The sequence below is a fragment of the Xenopus laevis genome, chromosome 2L (genome assembly GCF_017654675.1).
Source record: "Xenopus laevis strain J_2021 chromosome 2L, Xenopus_laevis_v10.1, whole genome shotgun sequence".
Lineage (NCBI taxonomy): Eukaryota > Metazoa > Chordata > Amphibia > Anura > Pipidae > Xenopus > Xenopus laevis.
The window spans coordinates 140,797,012-140,817,642 of record NC_054373.1 but is presented as its reverse complement, the minus strand read 5'-3'; the positions used below and the strand labels follow the sequence as shown (position 1 = coordinate 140,817,642).

The 20,631-nt window shown below is 39.1% G+C and overlaps 1 protein-coding gene across 1 annotated transcript; it reads right to left on the bottom strand.

The window, feature by feature from the left end:
* Positions 1–397: 397 nt before the first annotated feature.
* LOC108708530 (leucine-rich repeat-containing protein 63) lies at positions 398–14,299 on the bottom strand. The gene is made up of 10 exons (XM_018247337.2): positions 14,100–14,299; positions 12,112–12,237; positions 11,018–11,422; positions 9,648–9,692; positions 9,152–9,303; positions 8,167–8,265; positions 5,778–5,914; positions 4,665–4,748; positions 2,085–2,324; positions 398–918 (listed from the first exon to the last, which is right to left on the bottom strand). The coding sequence occupies exons 2-10, from the start codon at positions 12,233–12,235 to the stop codon at positions 732–734; spliced, it is 1,473 nt and encodes a 490-aa protein (XP_018102826.1). The 5' UTR covers positions 12,236–12,237; positions 14,100–14,299; the 3' UTR covers positions 398–731.
* Between the last annotated feature and the right edge of the window lie 6,332 nt (positions 14,300–20,631).

Sequence of the window (20,631 nt, the reverse complement as noted above, 5' to 3'; positions counted from 1 at the left end):
TACTTCAAGTTTACGGGTACAACTACACGAGCATCTTCAACGAGATTCTGGTGGATCCGACGAGATGTGCCAAAACGCAGGCGTCAAGTCGGAAGCAACGGAAAATAGCAGCGTTCATTCGATGCGACACAAGTGTCAGATGCAGACACAGACAGCCGTGTAGCGTTGGATGAACGCTGCGACACCATCCGACATTGCTATAGCTTACCTTATTTTCCTTTGCATCTGATTTGACGCCTGCATTTTGGACGCACCACGTCGGATCCCCCGGAATCGCGTTGAAGACACTCGTGTAACTATACCCTGCTACCCAAATAATTCTTACCTTGAAGCTGAACACCCAGTATAGTAACTGCATAAAGCATAAAAGTATATACAGAACAAGATGCATGGCACATACAGTGATACATTGTATTTAATCTTTATAAAAAAAATAGACAGCTCAGAAATTTCACATTTGGAAAAGGCTGGGATTGCCTCACATATTGTGCATCTTCCTCCATCTATCAGCACCACTTGCTGAACTAAAGTCCACATATCCTTATAAAACAAAAAAAAAAAGCCATAGTTTCCTAAAATGTCTGTAATCTTGGTGACGTTATAAGCCATGTTGCATGCTAGGAAGTGAGACAGTTATTGAGAGAGCCCTCTGCAAGGCTGGCCATATTTAGGTGACACATGCAGGACTGGGAGAGATGCAGTTGTAGGGGAATAGCTAGAACAACATGGGACTAGCAGTTTTCATATAGTTGTTCCACAAGTGTCTCTGTCTGGCTCATGAAGTTTCTATAACAGGTTGGTGAGCAGGCTCGGAACATGAATGGGAGTTTGCGGATGCCAAAGATTTTCTCGCCAGGCCGAATAAAGCGAAGTCCTTCACCGTATAGTCGTCCTCTGCAGCAATCGCACACTCTGAAACTAAAAACAATGAAGAAAATGTTTTGTACTTAAATGCTGCGCCTCAAGATTACAAGAAATATAAACTTGTTTAATAACCACAAAGAACATCACATGTAGTGCTCTGTCATTTCCATTGCCTGACTGTCACCACTGCAACCAGGCTTAGAATAGACGGCCATTTTGTTGCTGGGCTGGTGGCAGGAAGATCCTTAAATAATCTGAGCAACTCTTAACCTTTCCACTCCAGCCTATAGAAGCATTGTACAGCCCTCAGCAGTTTAGGGACATTTTTCAAAAGAAAAAAAAAAGCAGTTTTCACCTTTGAGTTAACTTTTAGTATGATGTACAGACAATTTGCAATTGGTTTTCATTTTTAATTATTTGTGTTTTTGACTTATTTAGCTTTTTATTCAGCAGCTCTCCAGTTTGCAGTTTCAGCTTTCGGGTTGCTAGGGTCCAGATTATCCTAGCAACCATGCATTGATATGAATAAGAGACTGGAATACGAGAGGCCTGAATATGCGAGTTCAAGTCCAACAACCTGAAAACTCAAATTAATCGAGTTTTTGGTGAAAAAAAACTTGGATCACTGGAATCATTCAAGTTTCCGGACAAAGCACTCCGAAAAAAACCCGAACATCAAAAAGGCTATTATGGTTTCAGGGACCTCTGCCATTGACTCCTACATGACCTCTACAAGTTTTAGATGGTGTATTATTGGATTCCACCTATGCCCAGGGTTAGGGTATAATAAATCTCGATTATTCTAGTTTTTGTTTTTTTTAAAAAAAATCAAACAATTTGGTCAATGTGAGTTTTTGTGGAAATAACTAAAAAAATATTTGATTAATAAACACAAACCTTAATAAATCTGCCCCATAAAGTAAAGGGATATATTTTCCCATTAAACCAGCCATGGTGTGTTGAGTGCTTGTATCCCTTGTTGCCAGTAAATGTGCAGTGTGCCATAGATCATAAAACGACTGGAAATATAGAATCAACAGCTCTGGAATATTTACTTTTCAATCGCTGCCTTATGATTTTACAATAAGCTGTGCATAAAGGGTTAATCACTTGTACCACGTGGTGCAACAAGGCATGTGGCATATTCCAAAGTCAGACACAGTTCCATGTTATCTGGTGTATTTGGGCAGGCAGAAGCCAGACAATAAGCCCTTCCTTACCTCTCCAGTATCTGTTTGGCTTCACATGGAATACTGTGCAACTGAGGGAGCTTATTGCTTCTGGCCAGGGAAGCAGCTGCCATGTCAGTAAGTCTCTGGGGTGCAATATGGCTGTTTTCTCTCCAGAACAGTGGGTGCATGGCATTGTTCCTAACACGCACGCATCTCAGCTGAAGTTTCAGTGCCCCACAGGGTAAAGCTGCCAGGTTATTTCCTTCTACATTTAGGAACTCAAGCCCCCTGTGAAGATACAGCATAAGTAATAATATACCCTGTAACAGTCATAAGTATATGTACATGTGTGTATAGATATACAGTATATTTATATAAGTATATAACAATCATAAATATATTTAAATACATACCCCCATATGTAATAAAAGGCACTAAGGTTGCCAAGGAGCAGTAACCCTAAGCAACCAATAAGATGTTTGCTTTAACAGGTGACCAGTAAACTGATGATTGGTTGCTATGGGTTACTGCACCTGGGCAAACTTAGTGCCTTTTATTATATAACCCCCATATTTACCTTTTTTTTATTATTTAAAATTTACCCAAATATTTATGTATGCATTTTAGGCTGGAAAAGGTGTACATTTTACATCTCAGTTATAGTACAGGTATAGGGTCTGAGTCCTGCATCGGGTCAGGTACCTGCAGAATACCTGCAAGGTGTTGGGTTTTGGGCAGAAATTTGTGATTGCCCAGAACCTGTAGTCTGCAGGTGACCCGGCTACATTACAGGATTAGTCCCGCCCTCCCCTGAGCTTGTGGCACAATTCCTTGCCGTCCCTAGCGGAATATACTCTGACGTGACATCACTTCCGGTTACTGGTTTTGCGGGTGCCAGGTCGGGGGACAGCATTTGCAGGTTGGGTTGGGTCTGGGTAGTTGAGCATAGTAGGCTGGAGTGCTGGTCGGCTTGCAATTCAGTGGGTCCGGGTTGGGCAAGGGTCTGCCTGATTGGTCCCATGCAGGACTCTATTCCTGACATGAGGCAATTCGAGAAAACCTGTTCCTGGTAACTTTAAGAACAAAGTTACATTTTTAAACAAGATTTTTGTTTCTTCTAGTGCACAAAGCAGAATTCCATCATCCGCACTAGTAATGTGGCCCTTCCTCATTCCTGTAGGAGCAGATGGTGAAGAGAGGCTCCATTGGGAAGGCCATCTCAGGGGAATCTACTTGGGACCAAGGTTTTACAGATAAGGAATCTTTCCAAAATTTGGATCTTTCCTTAACTCTGCTAATACTATTTAAACATTGAATAAACCCAGAAGGACTATATTGCCAGCAATATGGATTCACACAGCATAATTAAGATTAAGTACAAGCTACTGTTTGATTATTACAGAGAAAAAGGAATTCATTTTTTAAAATGATTTGATTAAAAAGGACTTTATGGAAGATGAGCTGCCTTAATTCAGAGCTTTCTGGACAAAGGGTGTTCGGACAAGTAATACCAGCTAGGGGTCTATAATGCTCCTTTTACCAAATATAAGCTAAGCGACAGCGCACTCTTATGCTGGAGGGTTGGGCCGAATACAACCTTTTTTTTCACTCTTTCTGGAAGATCTAAACCCATAATTACTTCTTACATTTACAGTAATTTGCTATTTTTGGTTTCAGAGATGTTAACACTTTTAGACAGCATTAGACTGCTACTGAACAGCATGTTCTATGCACTTCCTGAATTCAGATAACCCTGGGGCTGCTGACTCTTAGTTAAGCCAAAACAGAAAATGAATGTAAATTGCAAAAGTGCTTATTTGTAGGGGTTTAGATTGACTTTAATAATATGAACACAGCTCACTATTCCATTTGTCAGGCCCTAGTTTCAGGCTGTCATGGTACTTACTAAGTTCTTCCCCTTATACATTTTGTACCAAAGTCTTTGACCTCCAGCAGTAGGAATGAGATCTCAGGGAGAATTTCTATTTCATTTATAACCTGATTCCCAGTGTCCCTTTGCTCTTCACCTCTGACCAACATGATGCCAATCCCCACTCTTTACTGATTGCTACATCACCACATTCAGAGCAGCACCATTTCTGGGCAGCAGAAGTGTCTTTGAAGCAGACAAACCATATTTCGGGAAGCTGAATATGCAAAATAAAATGTGTGCAGAAATGCAGGAACTACTGGAAAAATTTTTGTGTTCACTTCTTTAATATTTGCAAAGCCAATTTAGCCTTCCATTGTTTACACTGCACAAACCTCATCACAACCAGTTCCCGAATGCATATGTTTATATACCTTAAGTTAACCCCTTGGGTTTGAACCCAAAATGGGTCTGCATATTGTTTGGGGTGTGTCTGCATGAATTATGGGGAAAATCCTGCATTGTGAGTAATAAAAAGGGCAATTGTGTCCGAAAGTGCATTTTGCACATTGCGCTTCCAGAGTGTAAACGAGCCCTTGGGTGTGTTACACTGAAACATCATTACCCTTCATTCGCAAACATTCAATCACTCCCAGACATATTCTAACGGTTACTTTTTAATATCAATGTGTTTAGAATTTACTGTATTATGAATGATGCTCTCCACCTTTACTTAAAAAAGCTCTGCATTTTCTTACCTCAGGTTCTGGATATCATTGGGAATTGATGAAATGCTATTGTAGGAAACATCCAGTACCTGGAGGCACGACAGCTGGAACAAACTGAAGAAGATAGTAAATGAGCACTCTGTACTAGGGATGCACCGAATCCACTATTTGGGATTCAACCAAATCCCCGAATCCTTGGTGAAAGATTTGGCCAAATACCAAACCGAATCCAAATCCTAATTTGCATATGCGAATTAGTGGCAGGAAAGGAAAAAGTGGATAAAATTCTTCTTTTGTCATGAAAAGTCACGTGATTTCCCTACCCACCCCTAATTTACATATGCAAATTAGGATTCAGATTCAGTTCGGCCAGGCACAAGGATTCAGCCGAATCAGAATCTTGCTGGAAAAGGCCGAATCCCGAACCGAATCTTGGATTCAGTGCATCCCTACTCTGTACACATGTATCTATGACAAGGCATCTCTAGGGGAATTATAGAAAAGGGTGGGTACCAACAACAGGTGTTATTTATTACATAAAAGTATAGTTTTATATAGATGCAAACACTAGTCACTATTTTCACTTCTAATAACATGATACAATTTTCCCAAGAAAACAAGAAAGAAATTGAAAAAAAAACATTAGTCAAGAAAAATCAGCTCCTCTCTAAATGGCACATAAGGGCAATGATGTTTCATGCTGCAGCACTTGAGACTTTCCATAAAAAACAGGAAGGAACACTGCAGCGATGACACAAATTACAATAAAAATACATTTTAAATGTATGTTTCATTATGAGTAAGAATTACTCATCTTTTCAATGCACAATAAACTAACATACATCTGCCCATCAGGTCACATACCATACCTTATGAATGAGGAAAAAAACCCATGAAATAAAAAGCACAGTCTATTTGTGGATCCTGCCCAAATAATAATAAGTCCTGCTCTACAGCTACTACTTGCTTATACTACAGCACTACAGTATTACTAATAACAACCCACTAAGGAAATCTGTGTCAGTTCCTTTCCATAACATACAGTTGTTACAAAATGGAAATTATATTTAATGCTTAAACATCAATAGCAAAAGTCAGTGGTATATAAAGCGGCAACTGAATGATGTATGACGGACAGCTTACCCTTCAGGGAGGGAAGATAGAAGGCAAAATGACATAATGAAGGTTCGGAGCTTTTTGAGACTGTGGATTCCAAAAGGGATTTCTTTTAAAGGGTTGTTTCTTAGCTTAAGCACTTCCAAATGTTCCAGCTTGTATACCTGAAAAACCATCAAGAGTCAGTAACTGAGAAATGATCTGTAGTTATAGAGAGACTATATGTGTTTGAATTTAGACAAGGACATAAGTCAGCTAATTACATAGTTATCAAATTCAACCATACTCTCTTATAATACACAAAAGCAATGAATATCTTGTAAATTATATCCTTATAAACGGTGAGTTCTGATGTCATCAGTTATAAACGGTGAGTTCTGATGTCATTTATGTCACATGACTCACTGAAACTTGTGTATTATAATAAATAAAGTACCCCCAGTTGCAAAATATGAGGATATTAGAAGTTACCTCTGAGTTCCATGACCTGTATAAAAACACTCGGCCTTCGGCCTCGTGTTTTTATATGGTCATGAAACTCCTCGGTAACTTATAATATCCTTATATTTTACAAGAGGGGGTACTTTATTCACTATATAATTACAGTGGAACCTCAATTTTACATCCCCTGATTTTAAGTTTCCCCTCATTTTACATCGTTGTTTTGTGGTCCCACCTATATATTATGCATAATACATTTCCCTGATTTTACATTTTCCTGGATTTTACATAATTTTTTTCTGATCCCCTGGTTCTACTGTACTTGTATATATTTGGATGTTTATTACAATATTACTTACTTAAAGTGATTCTGACACAAAAAAAATTTTCAAAATATAATCGACATTTAGGGGCCGATTCATCAAGCTCAAGTGAAGGATTCGAAGTAAAAAAACTTCGAATTTCGAAGTGTTTTTTGGGCTACTTCGACCATCGAATGGGCTACTTCGACCTTCGACTTCGATTCGAAGTCGTAATCGTTCGACTATTCGACCATTCGATAGTCGAAGTACTGCCTCTTTAAAAAAAACTTCGACCCCCTACTTCGGCAGCTAAAAGCTACCGAAGTCAATGTTAGCCTATGGGGAAGGTCCCCATAGGCTTGCCTAAGTTTTTTTGATCGAAGGATATTCCTTCGATCGTTGGATTTATATCCTTCGAATCGTTCGTTTCGAAGGATTTAATCGTTCGATCGAAGGAATAATCCTTCGATCGTTCGATCGTAGCATTTGCGCTAAATCCTTCGACTTCGCTATTCGAAGTCGAAGGATTTTAGTTCCTAGTCGAATATCGAGGGTTAATTAACCCTCGATATTCGACCCTTGATGAATCGGCCCCTTAGTTACCTGAATAGTTACGCTGATAGTTCTGCTTTTGTAAGTAATTGTCACTTGAATTTCCTAAATTCAACCTGTCTTAACCTGTCAGTAAGAGTTTCTAATGCTAACAGACTACTGTTGCACAAATATGGCAGCCCCCACATAGAGGAACAGGGTAGTAAGAAAGGTAATGTAAAAGCATCAGGCAAATACTTTTATGGCAAAATTATAAAAAGCATTCAAAGATAATGTTATGATAGATAATAAAAAAGGTTATTTTCTGATGTCATTATCTCTTTAAGGCTGCAGTATATGTGAATTGGTACAGCAGCAAGTAATATTATAACAATCCAAACTTTTCACTTAACCTCCTGGTGACAGTTCAACTTGTTCCCTCTATTCTAGAGATGCTATGCACATGCCTGAATGATATGTAACTATATTTACATTGTTTTGTTTCGGAATAGAGGTCTCTCAAACCATGGGACCCCTATGCACCCTGAAGGATTGGAATCACTTTCCTTGGGCCAGTGCTCCTTTTAGCAGAAAACAGCACTGGGCCGGGGTACTTTTGAGCTAGTGATCCTCTTCCTCCTACGCACATGTGCGCAAAAAAATATAGCTTTTTTAATTCTACCGTGCATGCGTCAGCCATGGGCTTTTGAAGAAAGAAGAAGAAGATCCCTCGGACACAAGCAGCCTGGGCCAGTGCAGCTTTCTGTTAACAGGAGCACTGACCCGGGGTATCAGTTAAGTGAATACAATCTTTGGGGGTGCCCTAACATTGATTGGACCATTCCTTCTCCTTTAAGAAAAGCTCCTTTTGCAATGTGCTACAACTGTACTGTACTTCATACAATAAAAAGGCTCCCATGTTATCAAGTCACAAAGCTGAGGGGTCTTGGGAAAGTAAGAAAATGGCAAATTTCTAAAAAAATATATGTATTTTGTATTAATGAACGTTTTGAAAAAACGCATTGTTACACACAGGTGACAGTATCCCTGCCAGTAACCTGCCATTCCCTTGCTGCTATTTTAGTTGAGGTTAGCAGGCGTTAACCCTCAAGTCTTACACAAGCTGATCACTAATAACTTACCTCCTTGGGAAAGTGTCGCAGATCATTGAAAGACAAGTTGAGGTAGACCAGTGTGTTATAGAGAGGCGTCACATCTGGAAGTTTTGATATAAAAAATGCCTAGAAGATAAAATGGAACATTACTTACAGGGGAAATTTTGTTTGCCACTTTTTAATTTAAATATTTTATGACCCTATCTGAATATGAGTTCAATAACCAAAACCCACTGGCAATAAGGTGGGAAGAATGAACTGAATGAAACCCTGCTTTAAAAATAGCTGTTTCTTTATGTGAAAACATATTTTACCCATATTCTGTTCAATGTTCAACAATTGTTCAAGTAATTATTAAAGTGCAGTTTATGTTTTAGGACACATTCTCAGCACAAATTCTTTTAGTATCACTAGCCCATGCATATTTTACAACAGGACTATAAAAGCATGGGATTCACCCATAATACAATGGGTTTTTAGTCATATAACTCTGAGCTAGCATTAATTCTCCTATCATTATAGTTTACATCTTTTCCTGTGGTGATCTACCTTACACAAAAGTAAAGCTGGTCACGCTTGTTTGGAGTAGTTACCAAGTGAGCTAATATTTCTCCAATATTGAGGTGGGCAGTATTGGGCTGATCCAATTGTTTAGACCTAGAGCCAAATGACTGGAACATAATGATGGGGATACAGGCAGCTGTTGGAGCAAGGACCACAGCAACAAGCCTTGAATGGATTTTTTAAACCTGCCTGATTTTCAGACAGATATCGGTCATTTTTTAAACCTGCCTGATTTTCAGACAGATATCGGTCATACAGGCCCCATGCTGCCCCATACTAGGGCAGATAAGCTGCAGACTCTGTATGAATGGCCTGCATTGGTGTCTTAAATCTGCCCGTGTATGGCCCCCATATGAGGGACTGTGACATGAAAAGTAAAATGATACCAACAAAAAGGCAGGCTTTTGAAAAATGAATATAAGGTAATAGCATAAAAAGCAATTAATACCTTAAGATTCAAAATGCTTCCTCCGTGTACCAGGCTGTCCATCACTGCAAAGTTACTGCGAGATACGAGCATTTGCTGGAGCTGTCCTTGGCCAGTATCATCATACATGGAATCTGAGTCTTGCCAATAATGTGATCTAACAAGCTGGTTCACTTTAAAAACAGCCGTGGCAATGGACAAAAAACACACACACATAATTGTCACTGTTACTGGCACAGACATAATGTAAGAAAGGACAGAAAGAAGTCATTGCAATGAGTCAGCCCATTGTTAACGATCGCAAAACACTTTATCACGTGCAAATTACTTAGTTTCTAAAGCAGTCTCACATTTCTACGTCCGACACTGGGCAACAGAAGCATTCAAAAGCAAAGGCGTAACTAGAAGCTACTGGGTCATTATTATCTAATATAATAAATGATATAATAACTGAGGCAGACTGCAAAACACTGAATCTTCACTTGTACAGCTAAATAATAACCACATACAGATTTACCTGTAATCTTCCTGTCTCCCAGACTGGACATCTCAAGCTGAAGTTCTGTGGGAAAACAAACACACCCTTTAGCATAGAACTGAGCAGACTGTATTCCTGAATTAGTTGTACTACACCACAAGTGCCCATACTTTACTAATGCAGGGTCTATCTACTTTAACTGATGTTGTCCCATTATGATCTACATCCATAAAAGCATTGTTGTCATTCTGTTCCATGGATAATATCACTTAAATATTGATTTCTGAGAAAATATCTATTGTTATATTTAACAAACAACTATTTCTTATGTAACCTTAACATAATAAATATCTGAATGAAAAGCATGAAATAGGAGGGTGATTTAGACAAGCTGTTTGTCTTGAGATCTACTGATTACCAGCTAAAGGTCTACTTTTTCTACACCATGACATTGCCATAACCATCTCTTCCCGATGCCTTTTTGTTATATTGATATGATACAGTTGTGCCAATGTATTTATTTTTAGGAATTCACTGTACTACAGCTCCCAGAATCCTATGCCAACCAAAATTGGTTTGAAAACTGTTGTGTGTTCCCTGGCACCATGTTGCATGTGCCCTTGATTAAGGCAGTTAATGGAGATGAAAATCATTACTGTTCTATTGTTAAAGGGGAACTATTGCGAAAATAAAAATTTAATACAAGTTTCAGAACACTGAAATAAGAAGCTTTCTAAATACAATCAATTGAACAATCTGTACTGTTTCTGAAATAATAAGGTTCATCGTCACTATTCCTCTCTCAGCATCTGTTTCTCTTCATTGTCTCTTCATGCAGAAGTTGGGTGCCAGATATTCATTGATAGTTATATCCAATATATCTTATAGGTAGGCTCAGTTTGCTTAGATGTATTAGAGCTCGCTCTATTAAAATCACCAGAAATCCTGTCTTTCTACATGCAGAATCTGTGCAAAAGGCAGTTATTTTGTTAGATTTTGTTTGTACTGGAATCGGTTATTTGAATGAGCTCTAATACATCTGCTAGGAAAGGGAGCCCCCTATTAGATATATTGGATCATTCACCAACTGCTGCATGAAGAGAGAATTAAGAGAAACAGATGCTGAGAGAGGAATAGTGAAAATAAACATAATTATTTCAGAAACAATGCAGAATATTTAATTGCTTGTATTTACAAAGTTTCTTATTTCAGTATGCTGAAGTTTATATTACATTTTTATTTACGCAATAGTTCCCCTTTAAGATTGTGATTGTGCCCACTGGGTGGTGGCCGTTATGCACCTGAAAAGATCCTAAAGATGCTGTACTGACTACTCCTACATAGTCAAACATTTTTTTTTTAAATAAAAGCCTGACCACCACTGCCATAAAAAGCAGACAAATATTTACCCAGGATCCTCTGTTTCTCTGGAACCCTTTGTGCCACCTCTGGAATATCCCATGGAGACAAATTGACACTGTTCATTTGGCTTTGCTTGTCACTCAACATTTTAGCAATACAATTTTCCATATTGCTGTAGTGTGTGTGAGACAGGACTGGTTTGCGCAGGGTATCAGGGTTTGGGAGCAAAACCGTCTGTCTTATTAGGCCACTCAGAGTGAATGGTGTTGATGGAGGGTCATAGTAAAAGTCATCGAGAGGAGGAATTTTCACTGGCGGTTTTCTATGGCTTCTCTTGGGGAAGTTGGGCAAGCCACTCGGTTCTGCCTGGATATGGTTTCTTAACACTGTGTTATGGAGATTCCTAGGGAGATCTTGGCTGTGTAATAGAGCTGTGGCTGGTGTAGGCTTATCTAAACAGAAGAAAGAAAACAAGAATACATTTTTTTTTACATATAAGACAGCAGATTTTTTAAAAAAGTCATACATACATCAAGTTCAAGCTTCTACCAAATTCAATCCTACTTCACTACTGTTTGAGGAAGGTGAAAATCCTTATTTGCTTGGGCATGGGAAAACTGGACCAGTAACTGGATCAGTATTGTACTATCAGTGGAATGTAATAAAAGTCGTTAACAGACAATTTTTATTTGTGCAAATGTTTTTCTGTTTATGACTTTTATTTTATATCCCCTTATATACAGCATTGATAGCCCTTTAACTAAAGTATGTTAGACTTAAGAGGGAAAATAAGGCAAACACTGAAAGAACAGCACTCCCTTTCAAAGTTGATCTTGTTGATCAATAATGAAAGTCGTGCTTTCGATTTGCATGAATTCATAAAGTGAATTTACAAGAACCGGAGCTGCAAAAGAGGTGTGAAGTTCAGATATTGCATTGTGCTTATGTAGCCTAATGATATGTCTAATTACATTTTCCTTTACCTTAAATGCAGAATAAAAATCTTTAAGAAGAAGCTTTGTGCTCGGCTTTATTCAGGTCTACTACATAGAAAGGTTGTGAGCATGCATGATTTGGTTACACAAATGTAAAATATCCTTCCAACCTTAAGAAACAAAACATAATTCTTGTGTTACTTTACCTTCATTTCTGCAGATTTTTGGCCTCTGCTCATTGAGGGAAGGCAAGACCTTGGGAGGAAGAGGTCTGCGTAGCAGTTTTGGGGGCTCCAGTAAACTTTCTAACGTTAAGGACTGTGCTTCCATTTCTGTAGTGTGGAATAAGTAGAGAAACCCTAATCAGCACACACACAGAGTACTAGTAGAGAACAATATATAGGGAACAACTTATCTCCCCATTATAAATTATAAGAATATGAGCAGTCACTAAATTGTTCCCTGACCATATAAAGGCAGGGGCTACAGAGCAAGTGTTCTTATTTAGGACAAGAAACTCTCTGTTAACTTCTGATACTCTCATATTTTATACTAAAGGGCAGAGTTGGACTGAGAAGAGCAGGGCTGTCACCTTTAGAGCCCACCACCCCAGCCACGGAGGCCCTCCATACCATCACAAATCCCACAGAACCACCCTCCCCAAAGAGTACCTCCATGTCTCACCCCTTCCCCAATGAGTACCTTCTCCCCGCACCATGTACTTCCTCTTCTTTGCCACTGTCTGTTTGTGGCCCTGCAATAAACACTGTATCTGGGGTGGAGGGGCCCACGAGTACAGGGACCCACCACTGACAGGCGGTACAAATTTTTATAACACATAAGTTCCAATGACTAGTGACATAATAAAGTGTCACAATAAAACACTGATTAACAGATAAACAGATAAATATTGTACAAGTTATCCTGCTTTTTAACATGAGCTTATTCAATTGGGTTTCTGCAGAAAAAAAATATCTGAACTTTCAGAAATAACATTTTTACATGGATGTACCTGAGTCCACAGATTAAAAGGAAAACATGATAGTCTGCCTATGTGATGACTGGGACCAGTTCTCTACCCATTAGGCTCTCAGTGTAATGCAACCCCTCCCTCACTTTCTCCCATTGTGAAGGAATGGATTGTGAGACTTAAAGGGGTGGTTCACCTTCAAGTTAACTTTTAGTATGTTATAGAAGGGCCAATTCTAAGCAACTTTTCAATTGGTTTTCATTATTTATTTGTTATAGTTTTATGGTTATTCACCTTTTTCTTCTGGCTCTTTGCAGCTTTTAATGGGCGTCGCCGACCCCTTTTAAAAAGCAAATGTTCTGTAAGGCTACACGTATTGTTATTGACAATTTTTATTACTTTCTATTCAGGCCTTCTCCTATTCATATTCCAGTCTCTTATTCAAATCAAAGCATGGTTGCTAAGGTCATTGGGACCCTAGTTACCAGATTGCTTAAAAAGCAAATTGAAGAGCTGCTGAATAAAAAGCTAAATAACTCAAAAACCTTAAATAATAAAAAGTGAAAATCAATAGCAAATTGACCCAGAATATCACTCTCTACATCATACTAAAAGTTAGTTTAAAGGTCAACAACCCCTTTAAAGTCTCGATATATTTTATAGAATCTGTGCAACACCCACTATGGAAAGCAAACTGGACTTCAAGTCCCAGAATCCATCACTTCACAGTAGAACATGGTGATGAATTGCAATACACTGTGAGCCTAAGGTCCCTGTGATCACAGAGACAGACTATCACAGTTCTCTGTTCTCTTGGGTATTGTAATACTATTGCAGATATAGAAGCACTTACACATGGCAAAACCATAGTAGAAAAGAATCAGAAACAATATATGTTAATGTGAATATATATTCTATTCTCTACATACTGCCATACTCTTATGAGGTAACAGAACAACCCTATGCAACATATCTCCCTTGTCCCATCAACATGGATATTTCTGTCGGAACACAACTCACTCCCTCTGATCATAAGGCCGTAAAGCAACCTACTATTAACATGCCAATCCCCCCATACACGACACTTGTGGCGACCGAGCATTTGCTTGCCCCGAGCTGAGACTTGATTAAAGTGCCACTAAAATCCCATTATTATAACTAATAACCCGCCCCCCATGTCACCACAATCCCTTGAGAGAAGTGTCTCCCGCATCACTAACTCACTCTCAGCACAGGGCTCCGGACATGGGAACTCACAGCAGTGAAAGAGTCCTTAGCAACGCACATTCCTCTAGTGCGCATGCGTGCTGCGGATTAACAGCGTCTGGAGTCAATAGGAAGCGCGTTGCTGATTAGAAGGCCCTCTGTGGCAGAGCAGAGGGCTGTCACAAACTTTGGTGTCCTCATTGCTGCCCCCCACCCAATTATCAGTTACCAGTTAGGCAGGTTTTGATCAGAATTAAAAAAGGTTGAACTTGACAGATATTTTTTTCCAACCTCAGCAAAATCACCTTTTACCGAAAAGCATGTTAACTAGGACCTACTGTACTTCCACCACATAAAATCTTACTTAGCAGCGGCCAGTGACCTTTATTACTGTGGTCAGTGTCGGACTGGGACACCAGGGGCCCACCAAATAACCTTAATCCAGGGGCCCACCCTCAGTATTATTTTTCCTCTCCTCACACAACCTCTATTCTCCTAGTCTCTTTTCTTTACACACTATATATTGTTCCATCTATTTAGCCTAAATTGCATGCCATGCAACCGCATTAGGAACGCATTGTTCCTGCGCTGTTCCTGCGCTCATGTAGGGGGTAGGCGGCAAAGTTTTAGGGGTGGCATGCCATGCAACCGCATTAGGAACTCATCGTTCCTGCATACTTCCCAACTGTCCCTTTTTCGGAGGGACAGTCCCTCTTTTAACATCTCAACCCGCAGTCCCTCATTTGTACTGGAAAGTCCCTCTTTTCTCTGCACTGAACAGCCAGAAAAAGAAACAAAGTTTCTCACTTAATTGGCTTTTAGCAGAGAGCCCAGAACAGCTAACAGGTGCAAATAAGATACTTTTTAACAATTTTGAGACACAAAAACACAGTTTAGATAAGGAGAAATATTTTCAAACTTTCATAACCTGCCAAATTTTGTAAAACAAACATGGTAATTAGGGGGTGTGGTCACAGAAAGGGGTGAGTTTTAAAATTGCTGCGCTACGTGCGAAAAAAAAATGTTGTCCCTCTTTTTACTTCCAAAATTTTAGGAGGTATGTTCCTGCGCTCATGTAGGGGGTGCCCGCGGACCGCGGGCGCTAGGATCTCAAAGCCTCGGGTGGCGGCTGATAGCACCTCGGGGCGCCTCGGACACAAATCCGGCCCTGAGTCCCTGTGGTCTGGGTCATGGGTTCTCCTAGCTATAGCTGTGGAGGAAACAGACCCTGCAACTGCTGGGGCCCAGTGGAACTGATAAGCATAGAAAGTTTAGGGGCGCAATGATCTTGCTGTGGGCCCCAATAACCAATCATTCCACCACTGAGAAATTCATATAGGAGACACGCATATCATTCAGTAAATAGATCCCACTGTAAACAGTTGATGTTACTCTATAATAACTAGTTCATATAAATAGTATAATTTATCAATGTGCAAATAAAGTCAGACGGTTTATCGGGGTCATTGTAATTTACCTAAAGTTTTTGAATCATTTGGGTTCAGTGGGGTTTGCTTTAACTTTAAACCCTGTTTAAAGTTGCTGTTTTTGGTCTGAGCCATATCTAAATAAAGGCTTTTTAACTCTAACAAAAGGTGCCGTTCAGTATATTATTGGATATTCTGCAGTGATTGGTGGCCACAACAGAAGGTGCACCTGCATACCAGGGGAGTATTGTGCTGACACGGATCTAGAGAATTTAACTTTAAACCCTGCCAACATACCTGCCACTGTCAAGCTGCTCTGCCTTGTCATTGTTTTATTGGCAGCTCACATAAGTTCCTTTGCACGTTATGTAAGTTTCTAGGTTAGACAGTTTTTGCAGATTTTATGTGAATTGCACAAGTTTTATTGAACTTTTGTACATAATTTTAGTAACTTTACACTACACAGCTAGGCCATATTCAGTTTGAAATTTCATTGGTTCCGGGAAAACTGCTGATGACAACCCTGGGTGTGAGTCCCTGAGGCAAACTCAAATGTTTGTGCCTGTTATTTTACATAATCCATCTTAATTCCTTTTCCATATATTTCAGTGTTTCTCAGACTTTTTTCACCTTAAAACAACACACTTTGGTCAGGGCCCCCATATAATAATAAGGTTACAGATATAGTAAACCATTGCTTTTTCCCCTTCACTGTATCTCAGCTGCCAGATTACCTGCGAATGTATGGCAGCTGCCCTCTAAAGTTGCCATTTTAGGCAATGTCCCTCTGCTTCTGATATAGAAATACTTCAATACTTCTTTCATCTAGTCTTCTTTCATACACCTTCTTCTATGTAGAACAGCAAAAAAATGTTCACTGTAAATCTCACCATAAATGACCTTTCAGATGGGTTTACAAAGAGATTAATAGGCATTCTCCCCAAAGCTTATCCTACCTGGCCTCCCTTCTATGAATCTCTGACACTGCTCCAGTGTGGGGGAGGCTGCCCTACAGTTTGGGAACCACAACTTTAAATGGCTGCATGAAATGTCAAAAATGGACTGAATGTAAACAAGTATGGGGAAAGAATACCATCAGGCGCAAAAACTGCCGCACTGGTGCCTTTATTCACAGTCACAATGAATGTATCATTATCAAGCAAATCACATGGGGTAATTGACTTCTCAGTTAGATATACGTATAAAGGTCAGATTGAGCAATAATATTTATATCATTTTAATCAGGGATGGTGCAACATACATGCTCCATTTGTTGAACTGTAAACTGTAACTTTCATTCAGATCAGCCAAATGACTATTGGGAATATTTAATTTATGTTGTTTACAAAATGGCTTAGCTATAATTGCCATAAAGGGGTAGTTCACCTTTAAATTAACTTTTAGTAGACTGATATTCTAAATCAATTTGCAATTGGTTTTCATTTTTTAAAGGTTTTTCATTTATTTATCTTTTTGTTCAGCGGCACTCCAGTGTGGAGTTCAACAGCTGTCTGGTTGCTAGGCTCCAGTTTATCCTAGCAACCAGGTATTAGTTTGAATGAGAGACTGGAATATAAATAACAGAGTAAATAAAAAATAAGATAATTAATACAAACTAACAATAAAATCACAGCCTTACAGAGCAGTAGATTATTGGCTGCTGGGGTAATTGACCCCTATTTTAATGCTGGAACGAGGCAGAAGAAGAAGACAAATAATTCAGAAATATAAATAATAATTGCAAACTTGCTAGGAATAGGGCATTCTATAACATACTAAAAAGTTAACTTAAAGACGGACCACCCAATTAAAGAAAATAAAGCCATATTTATGAGCCATCTTAAATATGATGAATGCAAAAATAAGAAGGGTTCACAATACTCAAATATGGCTTGAAATGGAAATATATATTATGGAATGTGGGCTCTGCTGCACTAGGTGAACAAACAGAATGCGTAACTAGCCTTTCTTGCTTTTGGCGAAAAACCTAAGCATTTACCACATGCATTTAGCTGCTGCAGTATAAACCGTGAACACCAGGTGTCATTCCAGTGTCACTAAGCAAATATACTAAATATGCTTTCTTTTTTAAAATTACAATAATAGTTCAAAAATCAATGTTTTTTGCAAAGTGATTATGATTAAGAAAAAAATCTGATCTGTTTAGCTATCAGTCAGGTTTAATGAACTCCATGTTACACAGCCATATGCATTGCCTTCCTATCTAACATGGAGTACAACAAACCTCTCTCTAGCTGTGAGGTGAAGGAGGGATGGAATATTCATGCCTCTGTGGGGTCCTAGCCACCAATATTTTTTAATGGGGGGGGGCCCTGACCACAAATGTTTTTTTTATGGGGGGCCCTGACCACCAATATCTTTTTATTTTTTATTAACATGTGGGAACCCTAGCCACCAATATTTTTTTGTTTTTTTACTGTGTGGTGGGGGCGGACCTGTAGGTGGGGCTTGTGGTGGGCGCAGCCCAGGGGGCCCAGGAAATTTTGTCATATGGGGCCCTGTGATTTCTGATGGCGGTCCTGGAACTCAGTCATGGGTGTTATAGAGCCAGAGGCACAAATTTAGGGGGTTATTTATCAAAGTCCAAATTTATCTCAATATTTTCTGCTACAAACTCCGATCAAATCCGCTCGGGTTTTTTACACTTCTTCATTATTATATTTTCGCTAAAATTTGCTTTGCTGTAAAAAATGAGATTTTTTCATCCGATTTCCAAGATTTTCATGGTTTTTTTCGAATTTTCACCAGAAAACTTCGGGGTATTGCACGAAACCCAGCGTACATCAAAAAATCATTGGGACTTCTCCCATTGACTTATATGCAACCTCGACTGGTCTGAGATGTCGGGTTTTCAGATTCAAACTTTTCCATCCTCTGGGTTTAATAAATTCAGAAAAATTAGTGATTTTTTAAAAGTCCGATACAAATGGTACAAATGAGGAGGTAGGCTTGGCTGCTTCCCTTCCCATAGATAATTCTTCCTCTTTTTCTTGTCTTCTTTTAGTTTTGCCTTCATTTCCCTATATGTGCGTCTCCTCTCACTGCCCAACTCTCGGCTTAGCCAAGGAAGTTAACGAAATTACCTTCTTATGATGAAATATAGCTTTGCGTAGATACGTGGAGTACTTGGTACATGGCTTAATACATACTGTATATTCAACTTCATGCTATTTAGCAGAGTGACAGTCTCACTGCTTCAATGTCAACTCATACTGGCTCTGCAAATGGATAGGAAAGCTTTTGCCATGAGTTGGTACACCCTGGGCAATGTTCCCCAGCTTGGCCAGTTTCCAGTCACATGAGGGACATCTGCTCATCTCCTGAGGTTAAAATATCTGCTGGATATGTTGGAAAATCCAAGCTAGTGATTGTATTTGTTTATAATAGGGGGAGCTAGAAGATCTGGCTGATTTACCTTACTTTACACTGGGAGTAAGCATAGGACTGGGGGATGGTCAGCAAAAATATCATTGTTATTACTTGAGGGAAAACGAACCAGAACATCTAGGTGCATGACAAAAAAACTGGCACCTTCAAAATACTTATGCCCATGTGTGCCCATTATTTTCCTGGAAAGACAATTTATAGTAGTTAAATGTTATTGTTTTCTATGCCAGGGCACCATGTTATCAGACTATTCTTGTTCTGTTTTCCTCCTTCTGCTTTCTGATTTTGCAATATATAATTAGGAGATTGATAGTTCCTCATTTACATGAAATACTCTTGTTGATGTGAAAATTCTGCCACAGTTGTATTTTCCCTGTATGATGGTTTGATCAACCTACTGAAGTGGTTTGAAACCAAACATGCTAGAAAATATATGTCTTGCTTATATATTCTCTAAGTGGAGATGGAAAGGAAGAATACCTTGGCTAAAAAGGAATCCCATTAGTGAGAATTGTCAGTACGCTTTGTCTCGTGGCTGATAAGTGATGAGAATTGCCACCTGCCACACTAGTGATAAAGAGGATATTCTAAATAAATGTTACATATCGCAATTGATTTGAATTTGCAAGCAGGTCAGATATAACTAAAATTTCTTAAAATAAAATTCAGGGCATTAGTGTAATAAAATATGTAAACTCACACTGCAGTGAACCGGCTAAACCTCTATTTGCAGCACTGTCTGTATTGTATTCTATTGCTGCTCTGTTTTATCAGGTGGTAAATACAGGGTTGGCCAGAGCACAGCTATACCTCTCTGCATGAGTATTTTTGTGCTTTAGTGCTCTCCTACTTCTGTCATCTGTCTTTATTAATAACCTGACTGTCATTCTTTTCCAAGTTGCCTTCCTTTGGATCACAGTTAGCAATTAGGCAGGTTTTACTTAGATATAACAGGCTGAACTCAATGAAACGTGTCTTTTTAAACCTATGTTACCACGTTATACATTCACTAACCATTTACCACTTAGAATACATATACTTCCTCATTAACTCTACCTTACTTGATTATTTCCGTCCAGTCGATACAGAATGTGATTGTCTTGACCTGTGAATCCTTTGCTACTACACCTTTCTACAAAGCCCTGCACAGTTTCAGAGTCAAACAACCCATTTGGTGAATTTATAAGGATGGAGACACAATTATTATCTTGGATAAGAGAACCCTTATAGAGTTCTATTATCTGTCTATTTCCCAGCTTCTATCAAGTCTTATGAGGCTTTTAATAAACCTGCTACTTCTTCTTTTCAGCTATTCCAGCCTCGCTTGTGCATGAAAAAAGTATGGTTAGTGTTAGTGCTAGAGTCACCCTTTCTCTGAAATCTTCTCAGAATAATATCTCACACTGTTGAGCATATTTTCTCCAGCTGTTATTTTTGGTAGCTACCAGAGTCAGAAAACTGGGGAATAAGCTGCTATCTTCTGCCCAATAGGATTAGCACAGCTCCCATTGCCTTCTATAGGACTTCAACTGCCTTTACTTGGACAAGTATATGGTCTTGCAGATGAACACAGGAACAACTTAATTCACAGTCACTGGTATTATGAACTCATCAGAACAGTAAATCTTTTTGTAAATTGTCAGCCTCATAAACTATCCAATTGTTAAGCTGGACATGCAGTGGTGTAACTAGATATAACTGGGCCCCACAGCAAA